General features: G+C 37.1%; 1 protein-coding gene across 2 annotated transcripts in view; it reads left to right on the forward strand.

Annotated features, from left to right (window-relative positions):
- Ar (androgen receptor) overlaps window positions 1-21,750 on the forward strand; it is a 179,028-nt gene that overhangs the window by 123,158 nt on the left and 34,120 nt on the right. For both annotated transcript variants that reach the window (XM_070040231.1, XM_070040232.1), the window contains exon 3: window positions 11,069-11,185. In XM_070040231.1, the coding sequence (XP_069896332.1) occupies window positions 11,069-11,185 (117 nt within the window). The remainder of the gene's footprint in view (window positions 1-11,068; window positions 11,186-21,750) is intronic.

Raw genomic sequence — 21,750 nt, forward strand, 5'->3', positions numbered from 1 at the left:
AAGTCCAGTAGTTCCTTAGTGAGGTCAAGGCTTGGACTTTCCTTCTTCTCCTCTCCTCTCTTCTTACTTCTCCTCTCCCATCCATCCCCCTTCTCTCCTTCCTATTTGCTTTCTTTTTCTCATACCCCTCTTCTTCAACTCCTGCTTCTCTTTCTTATTTTCAGCCATGGGTGTATTCATGTTAGCTCCCACTAGATTGCAAACTCTGAAAAGGTAGGAACTACAATTTCTCTTCCTCCCTTACAAACTTCCCTTGTCTTTCCTCTCTCCCTCGCAATCTCCCTCCTTTTGTCCTCTCCCTCTCCCTCTTCCTTTCTCTCTCCATCCTCATCAAGTAGCATCTAGGTCTTTTAAGAGGCACACTGTAATCATTGTGAATATTTAAGAAACCAAATCAGAACAGCACCCAGAAGCAGAGCTCTAAGCTGAAGATTGCATTTCAGTTTTCAAATTCGATCACCAATGACTACATACTTTTAAAACTCTATAAGAAGAAAAAAACTGAATAATTTGATGACAGTTCCTTTGTTGTGGAACACTTGATAAGTAAACAACATTAAATGCAGTACTTGAGTGTTATACAATAAACATTTCAGCAGACATTTCTGTCTTGATCAGCCCCTCCAAATTCCATGTGATTCCCAAAAGAATGCTCATCATTCTATAGGTCTGGTTTATCAGGTACCTACAATTTGCCAGATCCTTCACACATACTTTCATTTAAACACTACAGCTGTGCAAAGGTAAATGCATGTTATTAAATAAGAAGCAGTATCTGAGAAGTTTCACAGCTTGCCAAGTTATTTTGTTTACTCCTAGCAAATGACATTACTGGCAGTTAGAAGCCAGTTTTTTGACTCCTAAATCTGGGCTTGCTAATGAACAGACACTAAAGACCACTAGTCTAACTTACCATGAATGCCAGTGGGCTTCTTAATCGCTAGACCAAATATAAATTTATTGATTAATTAATTAATTAATTAATTAATTAATGTTAGCTCCTTCTAGATTGCAAACTCCTAAAAGGTAGGAACTATAATTTCTCTTCCTCCTTTACAGACTTCTGCAGAAAGCTAGATCATTGGGCTTTTTAATAAGCATTTAACTAACTAGTTGATGTTTAAGGCAGCAACAGAGACCATCTTTCTGATCCTTTTAGGAGACCAACTTCCCAGATTACATAGTGGAGTGAATAGTCAGTATATTTCCTATGAATGCTGACTAAAATTTGGAAACTAGGATGTGCTGGGAACAACCTATTTTAGTTTTCACTGAAGTATTACTAAATCTAAACTTCTGATTATGTAGATGGAAGTAACTACAAAAGTCCAGAGAAAAGGACAGAATTTGTTCCTGGGTCCAGGCACATTGGAAATAGAGCTAGGACTAAACATTTAGTTATCTTACTCACAGGCAAAATAACTATTATTGTAAAGATTTAATTTATAAAATTAATTATTTGTATTTAATATATTTGTTTCCATTTATGCTTACAGATACAATATAAACATTTATAAACATTTTTCTTCATCACACTAGTGTTCAATATTGTTTTGTACCTTGTTTTAAATTTACAGTATACCTCATAGATCATTCTATATTAGTATAAATGGAACATTTTAATGGCTATAGTGTGTGGCTGTATCATAATTTAATTACTCCTCTATTGATGGATACTCAGGTTGTTTCAAGTATTGTGCAGACAGAGCTGCCATGAATTTGTGTGTGTGTGTGTGTGTGTGTGTGTGTGTGTGTGTATGTGTGTGTATACCAAAGCAAATATACATTGGGTCAAAGTATGGATGTATATGTGTATATATGAGTGTGTGTATATGTGTGCATGTGTGGGGGGGAGAGGTTTTGCCCACTTATCCTCTACCAAAGTTGTGAGGCTATCACACAAAATTTAGGTTTAACAAAATTGATCACTGTGTTAGTAACTATTCATTTTACAAAAGGATTATTATCTTAGTCTTCCTAAAGTGTTCTATAAAGAAATTCTCTAAATGATTAATCCTTACTATATATTTAAATGATATTTCAGCTTAAGAAAATTTGTACACTGCTGTTCAGGAGACATCTATTACATAACACATATGAGGTTGGTAATGTATTTTAAAATGCAACTGAGTCTATATGGGCTGTGATTCACTAAGTCTTAGAGATATGCTTGGCTGGAAGTGTAGGGGAAAATGAACCAGGAGGTCCAGCAACAAAAGGATTAAACCTACCCAAGAGCAGAACTCTTAAGTTTGCATTCTATGGGTTGAGTTAATTTTCAGTGTTTACTCATTTCTATGATGTAAGTGTTATTACCCTGGCTAGTTTTAAACTACTATGAATGTGATGACACAGTATAAATTGGGGAAGAGGTATTCACAATCATTTTTACAAGTCAGTACAAGCCAGCTCCAATGTAGCTTGAGAACATAAATCTTGGTCTTCTCTAATGTCAGATGATCCTCACAGAAAGGCTGAGCCATTCCTCTTGGTGCTTTCTTTCCTTCATGAGACTGGATCCTCTACGTCTCCCGTGCAGTCTATCCAGATCTCAGCTGAAGAATATTATCTGTTTGGTGTTCCCATCCCCTTTAACCTAGTGACTCACCAGTCCACAGAAGAGAAATGTCAGATATGCTTCAGTGTCATATATTCATCATGGTATTAATCTAGTGTCAGCTGCAAACCTCCATGAATATTGACTAGTTACAGAGTCCAGCAGCAGCAGTCCCCTACTGCCAAGCTAAGCATTAGAAAAGCACCAGAGGAACTTTGTTAAAATCATCTTTCTGACACTTTACCCCCAATCACTTAGAACTACCAGAAATAAGATCACGCATCAATATTCTGTAAACTCTCCTCTCATTCTTATTGTCAGCCAAGTTTGATAATTTTTGCCTTACACAACCTGGTCTTGTCATTTATTCCACTTCTTCTGCTTCCTTCCCTGTTTTATTATATACTAGCCACACTGGCCACCTCATCCTGAGAATATTATGTCCATCTACAAGACCCTATGTAACTATTAGGCTGATTCTTATCAATCAAATCTGATCACTCTGGAGGGGAAGTACTCCCTACAGGGAAGTATATTGATTCTTTGAGAAAAAAAATCTTTAGATCATGCTAGGAGCACAAACTGGCTTCTGTTCTCCTGGAGTCATATTCAGTAGACTGAGACTCCCAGAAAAGTTCTGTGAATAGAAAATATTTGAGCCTACCTTTCATGGATCACTATTGTTTTATTAGTATGGCCCACACTCCTTTCTTGTCATAGATTAAGGGAACTGAGGGTAAAAGAGAAGTAGAGATATACATAAAGTCACAAAATGACTTTGCAAGACTAGTCCTCAGATCTTCTGCCTTCTAGCTCTGTACTCTTTTTTTTTCAATCAATTTTGCTCTGTCTTTGAAGCATATAGCCAGGCCCCATTTCACTGAACTCAACCTCACACCCCGGTCATATACACTTGACTTCCTTTCTTGCATCTGCTACTTACTGAGTCATTCTGTGTCTCTGAGTGTTATTTTTCTCGTCTCTAAAATAAGAATAGTATCTGCATGGAAAAATTTCCAAAGGAAATAGGCAACATCTTTGTAATCATCTTGAAGAATGAAAACAGCAGGTTTACCTCTCTCCATTGTTCTCCTTAAGCAATTGAAATGTTACTCCTACTCATTTTGAAGAGACAATTGGTAGGTTTAGTGTAAACAGGACAGATACATGAGGAGAGAAGCAAGTATTTTCTCAGTGGTTAAGTAGAAAGCATATGGACCCTGGATTGAAACTGAGCTGGTATTAATAAGTACTCAGTATCCCATGTTTCCTGATAGATGAATTAAGAATAAGGTATGTATCCTCTCTACTGTGAAGAATGACTTAGTGAGATAATTAATATGAAGATAATTTCAAGATAATAAAGCACATCTGCAGAAAATATGGTGGGTAGGAGAGTGGAATTTTTGTTTCATCACTGTCATTGATTCATATAATTCGGGTCCATCCTGCTCCCTGGATGTGTTTCCCCATCTGGAAAGTGAAAATGTTGGTTAGATGCTCTCTGAAGAGTTCCTTGTTTGATCTGCCATCCAAGGAGTTTACTATTTAAGATAAGGTCTGCGTGATGCTTTTTATCTTATACATTTTCCCATCTATTATCATACATGAGATTAACATCAGACTGCTGGTATTGAGAATGAGTACATCTAGATTCTTGATCTTGTTTTGATATTGGATATTGATATGTGACCTTAAGAAGCTTCTTCCATTTTTTAAATCTCAGTTTATCAATCTGTAAAATAGGGGATATTAATGTTGGAATAAATCAGTAGGTCTTTATGCTGATACACAGTCTTGAGGGAATACATCTTTCAGAATTTTTCTAAGGTGTTCTATGAGTCTGTATCATCACAAAAAGGGAAAATGGGGTGGTTTTGCAGAAGTTTCAAATTTCCTTTGCTTCAGGCAGATTAGACTTACTTTTATCTGTTTTATATATAGCCCTCTATGTCATATTTGATTTGTACAAAGGGTTCAGTACAAAAGAAAAAAGTACCCTTGGTTAGTTCTAATTGTTTTTACATCACATATATAAGTGGCACCATACAGCATTTGTCATATGCCTGGCTTATTTCACTTAACAATGTACTCCATGTTTACTCATAATGTCACAAATGAAAGGATTTCCTTCTTTTGAAAAGCTAGATGGCATTCCAATCTGAATATGTACTACATTGAATTTACCCATTCATCTAGTATGGCATTTTGGTTCTTTCCATATTATAGCAATTAAAAGTAATGCTAAAAAGAGGTCGGACTAACAGAGGCTGAGAGTAGAAAGGATGGGAGTAGATGGGAGAAAATGGTCATATTGGTCAGAGTCCAAAATTGCAGTTAGACAGGAAGAACAAACTAGTAATTTGCTGTGCAACATGTAATCATAATTAATAATAATGTATATTGTAAAACTGATTTTAAAAGTAGCTTTTGAACATTCTCACAACAAAAAATAATTTGGTCAAGCTGTGGATGTTAACTACACTTAATCTTTCTACAATACGTATATCTGAATATCACATCTATACAATTATCATCTATACAATCTTTACAATTATTTCTCAATTCAAAATGTTTAAAAAACTCAACTTGATGATTTGTAAGGCCTTACATATTAGAAATAAAATCCAACCAAGTGTATTGTTTAAGAGCTTTATTTTTTGTTATTTTATAAACCAGTATACTAAAAATATACTGCAAATTACAAAAAAGACATTGAGATCATCAATAATAACTGCACAGTGTTCCCTTGCATGAATATGGAATAATTTATTTGATCATTTCCCTGATGTTAGACATTTAAATGCTTCAAAAGTTCCCTCTTTAAATAATACTACAATGAATTTCTTTTGTACTTCTCTATTTTCTTATGAAATATTCCTAGAAGTGGAATTTCTAGTGAAAGATTATATGCATTTTTAATTACTTGAATAGTATTACAAAATTGCTCTCTGAAGAATTTATATTCCCATCAACAAAATCTTTTTGACAATACATAATATTTAATCTTTATCAATTGGACTTGTTAAAAGTGCTCATTTAGCCTGGCATAGGTGGCTCACACCTGTAATCCTAGCTACTTAGGAGGCTGAGATCTGAGGATCGCAGTTCAAAGCCAGCCTTAGCAGGAAAGTCCGTGAGACTCTTATATTCAATAAACCACAGAAAAACAGAAGTGGGACTGTGGCTCAAGTGGTAGAGTGCTTGCCTTGAGCTGAAGAGATGAGGGACAGCGCCCAGGCCCAGAGTTCAAGCCCCATGACTGTTAAAAAAAAAAAAAAGTGATTTCTGGGGAGAATGATCTATTTTCTTATGTTTATCAGTCATTTGTATTTCTTCATGTAATTGCCTATTCATTTAATTCCCTATTCTTGTACTGATATCTTGTGATATCAAAGATATTGACCATTGATTTCCCATACATGATGGTATCAATTTTTCTTAGTATGTGGTTTGTCTATGTATTTATTATGATGCCTATGCAACATAAGTAATTCAAATATTTTCTAATGAAATCTGTCATTATTTTTATGTATGTATTTTTCATTATTTTGCCTTTAAAAATCCATTTGCACCTTAAAATTTTTATTTATTTTCACCTGTATTCTAAAAGTACTTCAGTGACTTACTTGTTTTTTTATAAACACCTGAAATTTATTTTGATTTTAAGTAGTAATATTTTTTTCCAAATGATCAACCAATTGTTCTGACACCATTTAGTGAATAATCCATTCTTTCTTCACTGAACTGAAATGATATATTTCTTATACTATGTGTGTTTTAGGCTTTTCTGCTTTCTTCTGTTAATTGACCTATACTGAAGTCAGTATCAAACTATTATAATTTTATGGCTTAATAATACTTTAAATGCCTAGTAGAAAAAGTCTTACCACACTTCTTTTCACAAATAGCTTGGCCTTGTAACACATTTTATTCCTCCAGATAAACTTTAGGATTATTTTATCAATACTTTGTTTAGATTGTAAATTTATGGAATTCATTGGGGGAAAACTGAAATTTTGTAATATTAAACCTCATTTAGGAGCCTGGAACATATTTTCATTTGATGCAAGTCTTCTCTAACATACCTCAAAGGATTCTTTATTTTGTTCATATAGATTCCTCAATCCTTGCTATATAAAGTGTAAAAACTTCTACATTCTCCTACTCAGGACAGTTGAGATCTGGATTGCTATTTCAAGCCAGTCCTATAAGGAAAGTCTGAGGGCCTCTTATTTCCAGTTAACCAGAAAAAAGCTAGACGTAGCTGTGGCTCAATTAGTAGAGCTCCAGCCTTGAGCTTCAGCTCCAGAACTTGCACATGAAAAGAAGTTCTACGTTCTCTCTAGGTTAATAGTGGAAATGATAGAGTGACTATTTCTTCATTTATCTGATGAAGAGTGTGTAACTCCCTTGCCTTACCTCTGGCCCTCCAAATGTTTTTTAGAATGAACAAATGAAAAGAACCTTAGCCCAACATTGACTTCAACTTCTACTGCATAGAAACACTAGGGGATGACCTCCCCCCATCACACACACACACACACACACACACACACACACACACACACACACACACACACACACACACACAATTAGACAACTTGCAAAGTCTGTAGATTAAAAAAGAAATCCTATAGTCTCAGTTCATGCTGGGGTTTTGAAGGGTCCTTAAGGTTTATGATGAAGGAACAGGACCATGAAGAAAGACACAGAGCACCATCAGGCAGTCAAGAATTTTCAGAGCCAACCTGAATGCACCATATCTTATGCCAGCCTATTCTGTGATCACTTAAAATAGTCAAATATTTAAGGTGGTTACAAAGAATTTAACTGAGTTTAGAACTCTTCTGTGGCCTAGAATATTTTAGCATAAGGGAAGGTGTTTGTATTTTGCCAGCCATTACACAATACCATTTTGTGAATCTTGATTATAGGTTGTTGATAGTATGTTACAGTTGAAATTCAATCATGTCAAAGAACTGAGTTAATTTCTTATAGTATTTGATGTAGGAGAGCTGTATAGGACTTTGTATCCTCTGTACTATTATTCAGTAACCTATATGACAGCGTGGAAACATGGGACCTTCTAGAACTACCTTGGAGCAATCTCAGGTCCCAATTACACACTTCACTGACAACTATGTATAGAGAAGGTACTTACAGGGCCATGGTACCTGTGAAGGGGAATAAAAAGGGTAATAGGGGTTTGAATTTGATCAAAGTATATAATGCATGTGTGGAATATCACAATTAAATCATTTTGTAACATTAATATTGCATTTAAAAACCATGCTTTGACACCTCAGAATGCTTTATCTTAAGACTATAACCACCCACAATCATGTCTCCATTGGATGCAGCTGCCAGATTTGGAACTGGCTCTACCACCAACTTGCTCTGAATTGATGAATCTCAATAATTTGTGTCCACTTTACAACTGAAGAATCAAATAACATATTGAAGCTCTATAGAACTCAGAGGTTCTGTGTTTCTACTAAGATCTGATGGGTCAGAGATTGTAGACAAAAAATGAGTTTCTAGAAGGAAGAGTCTTAGAATCTAGAGATGTAATGGGTTGAGAAAGACAGAGCAACTACCTTGCAATGGTGCTACAGAGATGATTCAAGCCTTATGTGGAGGAGTATGAGTGATATAATCAGTGCTTAAAATTCTTTCTAAAGTCTTAGATTCATAGCCATATTATAGATTGTGATTTAGAGAAAACCAAGGATATTATGCCAGTCTGGTCAATAGTCCTGATGAACATAGATTTCAAAAAATTCTTTAACAAAATACTGGTAAACCAAATTCAACAGCATACTAAAAAGACAATTCACCATTATCAAATGGGATTTATTCTTGGGATGCAAGAATAGTTCAACATCTGCAGCTCAGTAAATTTAATATATCACATCAACAGAATGAAAGACAAAAACAGATGATCATCTTAGTAGAGTCAGAAAAAAGCCCTTGACAATATTCAACATCTTCTCATGATAAAAACTTTCAACAAGTTATATATAAAAGGAATGTTCTGCAACACAAAATAAAGACCATATATGATAAACCTATAGTTGAATCATAATAAACCGTGACAAGCTTTCAGTACTTCCTCTAAGATCAGTAAAGACATGAAGATATCCACTTTCAGCACTTCTATTCAATAACAGAAACAAACCTATTAGCATATTGGGTGTTCTGTCTATATAAATGGAATCCTTTGGTAGAAAGAGTATCCAATCCTTTGGTAGAAAGAGTATCCATTTAGGTAGAAAGAGTACTGGCCATAGCCAGGCATCAGTGGGTCATGCTTGTAATCCTAGCTACACAGGAGCCAGAGACCTGAAGGACTACTGTTGAATATCAGCCAAGGCAGAAAAGTTCTTGAAACTCCAACTCCAGCTAACCAGCAAAATGCTGGATTGGAGGCAAGGCTCAAGTGGTAGAACACATTCTGTGAGCAAGCCAATCAAATGTAAGGCCCTTAGTTCAAGTTCTGGTACCAGCACAAAAGAAAAGAAAAGCAAAAAGAAAGACAGCTGGTCAGGAGGCCATGGTGTTCTCATTTGATAAATGAATGTGATCAGAGTCTCTAGCTCAGAGCTCTGGCGCATTTTACTCAGAGGGTATGTAAACCCCTTACACGGGCCTAGTTTGTAATAGGTGCCCAGTGAATGACAGTATTCTCTTCAAAGGCATTTAATTTGGTAAGATTCTTTATACAAGTCACTGTCCCCAAATTCATCCTTGGAATGAAAGGACTATCAGTGTAATTTTTAACAATGCCTTTATACCCACTATTTTGGAATCCTTTGACAAAAGGAGGAAAGAAAGAAGATATGGAAAGACAAGGAATGAGGGTAGAAAACAAAAAAGGGAGAGAAGGAAAAAAAAGTCTTTTATGAGAGTAAAGGTAACCCTGTGTTTCTGCAAGTAGCTTTTGAAAGCAGTGCTTTGCTGACATGTTTACTCCTGAATCTCCCACATAAAACAACCTCCTATAATGGATGCATTTCTGCAACTAGTCTATACATTTGAACACAGTGAAGGGAGAAAAACTGAGCTATAACTCAATTTATTTGGTTGTGGAAATGTTTTTCCTCTACCAAGTAGCAAGCACTCTTTCATTTTTTTTGCTTGTATTTTTCCCACCATAAACATTCCTCCTCAGCCAGAATAAACTTCCCCCAAATCTCAATCTATCTATAGTAGTATATATGAAAGGAAAATGCCAAGGTCTTGAAGAATGAAAAGGCAGAGGAGAATATAGAAGCTCAGGCCAGAACAGGGCTATGCACATGAGAAGTTCAGCTGTTTCAGAGAAGCTAAAGATATTTTTTGTCTATAAATGTTGGTAACTCTTGTTTGCTTACATATTCCTCTGTTCCATGTGTGTGTTCAGTGTGTGTCCCTGTTTATTGAGAGCATACTCCATACCAGGATTGTATAGGATGCAAAAGAACAAAATATTGAGCAAATCATCTGTTTCTGGGTGGACCTCCATGTCTTTCTTTGAGTAGCTATCATCCTGATACCCTAAGGACTTTCATGCTTGCATGCATGTGTATGTACATGCATGTGTATGTATGCCTTTTTAGTTTTTGTCAATCGTGGGGCCTGAACTCTGGGCCTGGGTACTGTCCCTGAGCTCTTCAGCTCAAGGCTAGTGCTCTACCACTAGAGCCCCAGCACCACTTCCAGCTTTTTCTGTTTATGTAGTGGTAAGGAATCGAACTCAGGGCCTCATGCATGCAAGGCAAGAACTCTACCACTGAGCCACCTTCCCAGCCCAACATGTATGTATTTTTGTCTGAGTTATCTGTGATAACTCCAGCTGTGCACAATGGTGATCTTTGTTCTCCTACTGGATTTGCAATACTTCCTTTTGCTGCTATGACTCACCATAAAAAAGTAGACTTTATCTCTGTTTGAATTTTGTAACTCACAGGATTGGGAGTGTGTTCACTAGCAATTTAAACAGTCCCAAGGATATCAAAGATTTCTTTCTATGGAAGTTTTGTCTGCACAGGTGTTGAGAAAAAAAGTACAATTTTATGCATGATTACAAGTGTCGGTAGAAGGATACATCTGGACCATGGTAAAAAGAGTGATAATTTCCTCACCTGATTGTTTTCTCTTGAGAATTTTCATCTTTTACTCAAGATTGAGCATCCTACTGTGAAAAAAAGTAGTGAGTTGTCCTAATAATGTAAGTATCAGAAGAATCTGAATTGTTTCCCTAGACAAAAAAAAGCACCTATGAAATCTGAGTATATAGTAGAGAATTAAATGACTGTTTTAATAGATCCTGTGTGATCAAATTGTTTAATGCCATTGTCCATCCATTTCTACCATAAATACACACACACACACACACACACACACACACACACACACACACACACACACACACACACACACACACACACCTCCATGTCTTCTCGTCTAGAAAATCTCAAAGAATTTGGAAACACATTAACAAGTCTGTTATTCTTATTCTTTATCTAGGAAAACAGAAGTACCTGTGTGCCAGCAGAAATGATTGTACCATTGATAAATTTCGAAGGAAAAATTGTCCATCTTGCCGTCTTCGGAAATGCTATGAAGCAGGAATGACTTTGGGAGGTATGATACTTTCCTTTCTCGTAGTCTCCCCCTCCCCCACCCCACCATCTGAATGTTTAAACCTGATTTCCCTCTATGATTCAGCCAATAGGACCAGCAATGCAGGCTGAGCTTTTCAAATACAATGTGGCTATCAGAGAGCTTGTGCCTTTTTATCCTTAAACATACCACTCCTTATTCTTGGCTTCAGCATAGAAGCAGGAGCAGCATAGAAGCAGGAAACACAAGCCAACAGAGGGTAAGATTGGATATGAGGAACAGAGCTCTCCAGCGGGTATAATGGTACTGGCCTGATGCTGTTTAATGGAAGCTAAAATAAACTACCTAAGGACTTGAGATCAGTAACAGGTGCAGGATGACCCAGGCACAGGCAGGCCGTGAATAACCAGGAGTATCCTACGGCTAACTGTTGTGTATGTTGTAGAGCGAGCCACCTGGAATGAAAAACTACCTCTCCTTTCAGCCTACTAAATTGCCAAACAGAGATAATTTCCTATCCTACATCTTCCAGGGATGTGCAGACCTTTTAATCATTTCCTTTTATTTACAAACCTATTGATCATTTCCAAAAGCATTTTAGTAGTGCTGTCACTCAATAGAAGGAAGATATATCTCTTTCAAGCATGACCCTCTATCATAAGGCTCTCTATACCCTGAGCCTGTGTCTACCATGAACACTGTCACCATTCCAGAATGGCTTAACACCAGTTGACTGACACTTAATTTTCCCTCTCCAAACTCCTCATCTGTTCATATTTATATCGGTCCAGTGCCAGGGGCCTCCCTGTGCCTGCTGCTTCCTAAAAGACACATCTTTCATTAGAAAAGCAAGCTCATTAGTCTACTTTGATTTAGAAATGGAACTTGAAGAAAAAGCAAATCCATTTCTGAGTGCCTGAAAACTGTAGTCTCATACCTGAATATTCATTATCAGCTTGGAAAACCCAAGTACCTGGAATAAATCCAACCCCTTCTCCAATCTCTAAACTCTAATTTAAAGCAATTGTTTACCTTTGGTTTTCTATGGAGTATTTAATACCTCATCTGCCTATGTGTGCATTTAAAGACACCAACTTATTTTCTAAGTCTGGAGTAAGGCCACCTAGATTTTTATGTAGATAATTATATCCTCCCCTCCCCACAGGCTGGTAGTATTCTTTATGCACATGAAATTACCACAAATGGATTGACCTGGGCTCAATCTGACTGCGTTTCAACAGCAGCATCTCGAGCATTGTCTAGTAATGTTACCTATCATGGGCAGATGCCCTAGGAAGGCCTTCCCAAACAACCACATTGACACTCAAATATTTGAGATAAATCACCTTTGATTTTGCTTGTTCATTGTACTCCAAAGAAATCCCACAACTGTTTTGTAGTAGGGAAGAAGACAAGATGGGACAGCAAAGAGGAGTTTTCTCCATATAAAGTTGCAAGTCTAGGGAAAGGTTCTAATATACTCACCTCTCAATTATCTAGCTTCATATGAATGATATGTAAGGTACTGGATTTCAGAAGAAGAACCCTATGGTTTGCCGCCTGCTGAAATGAATTTTAAGCCCACTTTGCTACAGGTAAAGTTTCTCAGTCACAAAAGTCCTTATTACATTTAGGTACAAATCTTAATACATTACTTCCATGTTTTGGATCATATCCTCGAATATAAAGGTGTGGTGGTACACACTTGTAATCCCAATCCTCAGGAGGCTAAAGTAGGAGGATCAAGAGTTTGATAACAGCCTAGACGACAGAGCAATTTGAGGCAAGTCTGGGCTGTATAGTAATGCTTCAGAAAGGGAGGAATGGAGGGATGGGAGAGGGAAGGAAGGAAGGAAGGAAGGGACTTATGAACTTACTATAGTAATGTTACTTTACAAAAGGAGCCTATGTATAAAAGACATTTTCACTGTACTATATAACAGTCAAACATAAATTTGTACATTAATTTATTGGAAAAGATGTGGCACAATAAGTTTCCACATTGGTTCCCCAGATTCTTGATAACTTTGCCATTGGAGTCAGACAGACATAAGTTAAAAATCAGCTCCATTATTTATTGTTTGCTCCCCCTGACCCTCCATTTGTTCACCTGTAATCCTGAGACATCCTTGAAGAATTATGATGAGGATCAGGTAACAAGATGAATATGAACATCTTTGATAAATGACAATGTGTTCAATAAATATAGAGCATTTATAGGTACTTTACTTGAGCCAGGATCTTCATACTTCATCCTGAAGAATTTTACCTGAGTATCTGGCTTGCTCTATAACACACAACAGCTGCAACAGGCAGTGGGTTTAACCAGAAATCACCCTTGATCACCTCAAACTGAAAAGCAACACCTGTATCCTGTATGGAAGGTGATTTTAAATTAAGTAAATAATATGTTATACAAGTACTTTGTCAGTAAAAAGAACCCTAACGTTTGTTCTCCTAAGCTACTGCTTGAAAAATAATTTTGTGCATTTCACTAAATATATTACCATATTCCCTGCCTTCTTGCCCAGATATCTCCAAAGTTTGTTTGTTAACTTGCAAACTTAGTATATCACCTCCTTCTTCAAACAACCAAGAAAAGAAGGCAAGCGTGTATACATAGTAGCCCTGTGCATACTGTAACAATGAACTTCCATTGTCAAAACATTTGGTGTAGCATAGACAGATTGATCATCTTGCAGAGGAATTCATATCATTTCCTTCTCATCACTCCAATCAAAACCATCTAACATGTCCCAAAACAGCAACTTGGAATATGGCCATCGCAAGTCCCCTTTCTCCACTAAGGCTCAGTTTTCCCATCATAAAGTTGGGAACATTCATCAGTTCTTTCTTGCTTTGCTCCTAGAAATACAAATACTTGAGACTTAAATGCTTTGATTTGCATAATAATTTTAGCTACCTTGCTCAATTCACACCTACATAAGATATATTAGATGTCTAAAAGTAGACTGAATAGATAGGCTGCTGAGGGAGTGGAGTGCAGAAAGGTTTTCTGGGAACCTTAACAAACATGGCACTCTGCAACTTATGGTTGCTTGGTTGCTCAGTCTCAAGATCTCTAATCTGGTCTGAGCACTGATGGCTCGTGTTTGTACTCCTAGCTACTCAGGAAGCTAATATTTAGAAGTTACTCCTAGCAGGAAAAGTCTGTGAGACTTAATCTCCAATTAACCACTTAAATAATAATCTGGAAGTAGAATGGATCTATGGTTTGAATGGTAGAGTGCTAGCCCTGAGCAAAACAAAGCTAAGGATCTGAAATCAAGGCCCAACACACTGGCTCTATTTTATTGCATTCTCTGGTGATGGGAGCTCCGCAACTAAGAGATGCGTGGTACATTATTGCCTTTTCCTCCTTCCTTTTTTTATATATTTTTTATTGTGAAAATACTGTACAGAGGGGTTACAATTACATGGGCAAGATAATGAGTACATTTCTTATCAAGCATTGTAGCCCCTTCCTTTGTTTCCCCTTCCCATCCCTTCCCATCCTCCCACCACCCAATCCTCCTCCCCCCCACCAAAGTTGTAAAGTTCGTTTTTCTACATAACGACTTGTACATCTTATTGTTGCAATGGGTCCACCTGTATCCCTATTTAAACGATTTCTTTTTCCCCTTCCCCTCCACAAATTATACTGACATCAAATACAGTAAAAGCAGGGGTTATACTGTGGGGGAGGGACATACAAAGCAACAAAGAAATAATCTTATAAATGTGTTAGAAACAATAGCATGAAAGAAAAAAAACATTTGAACACATATCTTAGGGTTCATTTCCCTAACATCACCTTATCTGACCTTTTCTGCTTGACTCAGACATACACTAGATATTGCAAATAAAGGAAACCATGGGACCTATGTTTCTTTGGGCCTGGCTTACTTCAGTCAATATAATTTTTTCCAAGCCTTTCCATTTCCTAACAAATGGGGCAATGTCATTCTTTCTGATGGAGGCATAGAATTCCTCTGTGTATATATACCACATTTTCTTGATCCATTCATCTACTGAGGGGCACCTGGGTTGGTTCCATATCTTAGCTATAGTAAATAATGCTGCAATAAACATAGTTGTGCTGGTAGCTTTAGTGTGGTGTTGTTTGTAAACATTTGGGTAAATGCCCAAAAGTGGGAATGCTGGGTCATAGGGGAGCTCTATGTGGAGTCTTTTGAGGAACCTCCATATTGCTTTCCAAAGTGGTTGAACAAGTTTACACTCCCACCAACAATGAGGTAAGGTTCCCTTCTGTCCAGCATCTGTTGTTATTAGAGTTCTTGATTTTAGCCATTCTAACTGGAGTGAGGTGGTATCTCAATGTTGTTTTGATTTGCATTTCTTTTATGGCTAGGGAGGTTGAGCATTTCTTCATGTGTCTATTGGCCATCCTTCTTTCCTCTTCAGAGAAGTTTCTCTTTAAGTCTTTAGCTCACTTATTTATTGGGCAGTTGTTTCTTTGAAGATTTGTTGTTGGGGGATTTAATTTTTTGAGTTCCAGGTATATTTTAGATATGAGACCCTTGTCCGTTGTATGTCTAGTTAAGATCTTCTCCCAATCCGTGGGTTTTCTATTGATCTTGCTAGCTATGTCCTCTGCCACGCAGAAGCTCTGAAATTTCATGCAATCCCATGTCTTTTCCTTCTTCTTTCCATACCTACCTACCTACCCAATTCCTTCCTTCTTTCCTTAGCAGATCTTCTGAAAGGGTCTAATGGGTAGTGAGTCTCTCAGGATGGGCCTCTAAAGACCACTTGCTGGCTCTCAACTGTATGTCCAGGGAAAAGTTAGGTCTTTTTTTTATGTGATTCATTTCTAGCTGTTTTTGAAAATCACATATTGCTAATTGCTTCAAGAATTTAAATACCTTGCCTACTTTTTATTTAAGAAAACATAAATATAACTGTCCAGAAAAGGACCTCCCCCTGCCCTGCCATGAATAGCTTTTTCACAGTGCACAATTAGAATGAATGAAAAATCAAATCTCTTTTTTACCTGCCCTTTCCAAGGATATAGTCCCAGTTTCTAAGATAGAATGAAGAAGAATCACCAATCCTGTCATTTTCTTCCTGATCCTTTTCTTCTTCCCACTTGCCTGGCTATTCTCCCCTAGTTAAGATCTTCTTTCTTTTTGTATTTTACAATTCTCGATTTCTCTACTTTTAGTAAATAGTACTGCTCTGTTAACTCCTTCACTTCCTGAATCATTAAATGTTATAGGCCTTTCGCAACATTAAAGTGGCAGACAGTCTGCATAAGAGGGGAATAAGCATGGGTCACCAGGATATGTGAAAATCTGAGCTGTGAAGCATTTTCTTCAAAGATTATTTGAGAAGTCTCTTTCCTAATGGAGACTGGACTCTGTATATCAAGAATAAAAACATGTCGCAGTTTTGATAGCCTCTATGACTTCTCTAGTTGGGATGATAGCTCAGAAGCTTCTGTTCATGGTCTGATGCCATCATGGACTATATGATTATCTTTGCAGTTTCTAGTGTTGAAGCCAGTCCTGATACTAGGTGTCTAATCATTCACCATGCTCAAGAGAATCTCAGCATTGCTACTTCTAGATCTTATATCCTGGATGCAAGAAAGTGATTCCAATGCTATAATATAATTTATACCCTGGCTCTTTACAGCATTTTTCATTCATATACCCATACATTCTTTCAGTCATTCAAGAAACAGTTGCTTTCATCTTTCCCTTCATTGAAATCCTCTCTCATCTAGCAAGTATTTGTTGAGTTCCAACTATTTAGCAGACGCTATCTATGCATTTAGAGAAAGCAAAGACAAATAAGACATAATCTTTGCTTTACAAGTTATATAAGGGGGCTGGAATCCAACAGCTCATGCCTGTCATTCTAGCTTCTCAGGAAGCTGAGATCTGAAGACAGCCTGTGGAGGGAAAAGTCCATGAGTCTCATATCTAATTAACAACCAAAAAGCCAGAAATGGAAATGAATGATAAATGAATGAATGAATAAATAAATAACGCTAAGCAACAGTGCCCAGGCCCTGAGTTCAAGCCCTAATACTAACGAAAAAAAAAAGACAGTGATCATGAGTATCTTAACCTTAACGACCAAATAGGAAATTAATGGGAAGTAATATGAAAGGAAAGCATATGCCAGGCAAAGAGCACGGTTTGATTAAAGGTACAGAGACATAAAGAAATGCTATGAAATTTGAGGAACAACAAGTAATTTAATATAGCCAGAGAGAGAAAAATTGGGAAGGAAAGTTGTATCCTCATTGAAAGTGTAATTGGTTATTAAGTTTAAAAGTTTGGGCTTCAGGCAATTGAAGATTTATGACCCCTAGACAAACACAGCCACCCAGCATCTTGTTCATTTTCATATTTGGTTTTTTAAAAGAGAATTCATGGCAGCATGAAGGTTGCACTTTGGAAAGGCTTAAATTTTTATTTATTTATTTTTATTGTGAAAATACCACACAGAGGGGTTACAATTACATGAGCAAGGTAATGAATACAATTCTTATCAAGCATTGTTGCCTCCTCCTTTGTTCCCCCTTACCATCCCTTCCTATCCTCCGCCACCCCCCCCCCCCCGCCCGCCAAAGTTCGTTTTTCAACATAACATCTTGTACATCTCATTGTTGCAATTGGTCCATCTGTATCTCTATTTAAACAATTTGGTTTGGGGGGGGGGATTGTTTGTTTTTTAATAGAGAGAATTCTCACATCAGGTTTTGCTAAATATGTAACACTGGTTCCTGAATTTAGTTGTTTCCACTGATCCTTATAGGACTAATAATGTACATGAGGAAATTCTTACCTCGACCAAGGTAGCTGGCTTGTATAAAGAGCCCATCTCAATCCCCAAAGCCAGTTGTCTTTGTCTAGGACACCATTTCCCAATGTGGCTTCTGAAAAAAAATGTTTCCATTATGTTCTATATAAAATGATTTCTTGGCTCAAATGTGAGCGTACCTGCCTAGAGTTTAAAGCACAGAATTTAGCCCACAAAAAGAAAGAAAAATAATTTCCTTTTTGCCAGTCATGGGGCTTGAACTCAGGGCCTGGGCACTGTCCCTGAGCTTTTTAAGGCTAGCACTCTACCATTTAAGCCACAGTGCCATTTCTCCTTTTTCTATTTATGTGGTACTGAGGAATCAAACTCAGGGCTTCATACATGCTAGGTAAGCACTCTACCACTGAGCCATATTCCCAGCTGAAAAATAATTTCCATAATCAAATAAAAGAAGGAAACTTGAATATTATAATCTTTTGGGGGAAGATATGCAATGCTTGATATCATAGTACAGGGCCTGACAAGTTCTGACATAAAGTGAACTGAGGGTTGGGCACCAGTGGTTCACACCTATAATCCTAGCTACTCAGGAGGCTGAGATCTAAGGATCACATTTCAAAGACAGCCCTGGCAATAAAGTCCATGAGACTCTTATCTCCAATAAACCACTAGAAAATGGGAAGTGGTGCTGTGGCTCAAGCAATAGAGCGCTTGCCTTGAGCTGAAGAGCCCAGGGTTATTGCCCAAGCCCAGAGTTCAAGCCCCACGACCAAAAAAAAAAAAAAGTGAACAGAGGAACTTTATAACCCAGGATTTCCACAGTTACCTGCGTACATTCTACCAAAACACTGTTTTGCATAATAACCTTTAAAAAATTTAGATACAATTAAATACTTTATCTTGTAGGCAGAAAATATGCCTCATCCAGATCATTTATTTTGCAAATGTGTACATCACTATTTAGGAGAATTAGATAAGATGCATTAATGAGTATATTTCTAACACATATTGTCAGCATCACATAAAATGACCATTAAAAATGGGTATCTAGGAATTCTACTCTAGACTTTAACCATCTTATTGCATCGTCAAATCTACCTACACCCCCAACATGATGCAACCACATAATCATACTGCTAAAGTAGGAGATCTAGAAACCATACAGTAATTTCATCCCCTCTACTTCCTACTTTACAGGAAGCAAAATGTTATAAAGAAATAAAAATGTTTAGGTTAGTTACTAGGATTTCATTTCTTTTCCTTTGACTCTTTTTTGTCTTAATATATATATTTTATTGTAAAGATACTATACAGAGGGATTACAGTTACATGAGCAAGGTAATGAGTCGATTTCCTATCGAGTGTTTTTACCACTTCCTTTATTTTTCCCCTACCATCCTTTTCCTCCCCACTTCCCTAACTCCTCCCTCTCCCCCACCCCCTACAAAGTTGTAAAGTTCATTTCCAACATACTGTCCTGTACAACTCATTGTTACAATGGGCATCCATCCTGTATCCTTATTTTGTTATTTCCCTTCCCCTCCCCAAATTAGAAAAATGTATATACAAGATGCAGGACACCAGAATCAAATACAGTGACAACTCTTGGTACAACTCTACCAAGGGGAAAGAATTATATTAAGTGAAGTAAGCCAAACTCAAATAAACATAGGTCCCATGGTTTCCCTTATCTGCAATAACTAGTATATGTCTAGGACAAACAAAAGAGGTCAAAAGCTATGTACATATGGCCATATTACCTGATGCTAAGCAAAATAAAGCCCAAGATAGGGACACGAGATTTTATCTTTCTTGTTCTTTTTAATGTACTTGTAATGTACTATGTGATTTTTGTGTGTGTGTTTCTCCTTTGACTCTTTAGACTGGAGTCATAAAGGTTTTCAGGTTGCAGATGCAAGCAATCAGTCTCAGTTCTGGGAAGTGTCATTTCCACACAGTTGTCAGATACCTGTTCACACAGGTATCTGAATGTTCACACAGCTCTGCTTAACTACGAAGTGCTCAGAGAAGCAGCATTGAATTTTGGCATCAACATTCACAATGCATGACCTAGTACTTAGGATTTTATAGTTGTTGTTGTTCTTGATGATGATGATGATGATGATGATGATGATGATGGTGATAGAAATAGGGCCACATGCATGCCAGGCAAGCATTCTGCTACTGGACCATACATCCAGCCCCCTTTTCTTTTTCAAACAATGTTTTGGTGCATAGTGTAAATAACATGATGAGTTCACATACAGAGAAGATGTGTTTCTAGTCCTGACTCTGTCACTTACTGTCTTGACCTCAGGCAAATCCTACATATCTCCGAAACTGTTTACCCAACTATATTGTGAGAATGATGAACTCTTTCTTATAGAATTGCTGTAAGTGTACATGGAAGCTGATGCATAGTAGGCACACAATAAATAATCACGGTCCCCTCTACTTATTCTAGGGATGAGCATTGGTTTTCCTTTGAGTTACAGGGCACCAAGGCAGATGGTCCTTTTTATGATGTAACAGTATGGCTTTTAGTTCTTGATCCTTGGTTCTTTGGTCTTTGAATCATCCTTGAATTAACCCTTGAAATACTTTTTTCCATGGTCTACATAGCCTCTCCTGCTAGCTACATGCATGTTGTGGTTTTCAATGGAACTTATATATTGAGAGACCACATACTTCTAATTCCTCCAAACTAAATTATCTTGGAAAGTACATATATTCTGTACTCCAAATTTAAGCATTTGGTTTTGGGGAACTATAATTAGAGGTAAGTAATCTTTTCCAATCATCAAAATTGATGGTATTTTATAGCTAATTCTTAAATGAGTGTCTCTCTTGGAAAATTTCTTCAAATCTTTGAGTTTTAAAAATGTAATAGCATTAGAAGGATTGTATTGTTGTTTACTTTTATTGTAAGCACTCCAAAATCCTTGTCTTGCCCTTGATAGAGCAAAACCATGTAATGGACAACATTTTTTAAAGTAATAAGCAAAATAATAAGCATACACAGCACATAAAAATTGTGTATGGGGGGAAGCTGATGCCTATAATCCTAGCTACTAAGGAGGCTGAGATCTGAGGATAGAGGTTCAAAGCTAGCCCAGGCAGGAACGTCCTTGAGATTTTTATCTCCAATTAAAAACCAGAAAACGGGAAGTGGCGCTGTGGCTCAAGTGGTAGAGCACTTGCCTTGAACTGAAGAGCTGAGGGACAACACCAAGGCCCAGATTTCATGCCCCAGGACAGACAAAAATAAACAAAGTGTGTGTGTGTGTGTGTGTGTGTGTGTGTGTGTGTGTGTGTGTGTGTGTGTGTGTGTGTGTACATAAAAACAAGTATAAACAGGGGTTATACTGTGGGGGAGGAATGTACAAAGAAACAGAAAATCACATGATACATTATAAATACATTAAGAACAATAGCAAGAAAGAAAAAACCACTTGTGTCCCTATCTTGGGATTCATTTCACTAAACATCATCTTATCTGATCATATGTACATAGATTTTGACCTTTTCTGCTTGTCCCAGACATATACTAGTTATTGCAAATAAGGGAAACCATAGGACTTATGTTTCTTTGGGCCTGGCTTACTTCACATTATAATTTTTCGAAGTCTTTCCATTTCCTAACAAATGGGGCGATATCATTCTTTCTGATGGAGGCATGAAATTCCATCTAACACACACACACACACACACACACACACACACACACACACACACACACACACACACATCACATGTATGTGATGTTGGTGTCCTGCATCTTGTATATACAC

The sequence above is a fragment of the Dipodomys merriami genome, unplaced genomic scaffold, assembly GCF_024711535.1.
Source record: "Dipodomys merriami isolate MVZ:Mamm:240054 unplaced genomic scaffold, mDipMer1.0.p SCAF_3, whole genome shotgun sequence".
Classification (NCBI taxonomy): Eukaryota; Metazoa; Chordata; class Mammalia; order Rodentia; family Heteromyidae; genus Dipodomys; species Dipodomys merriami.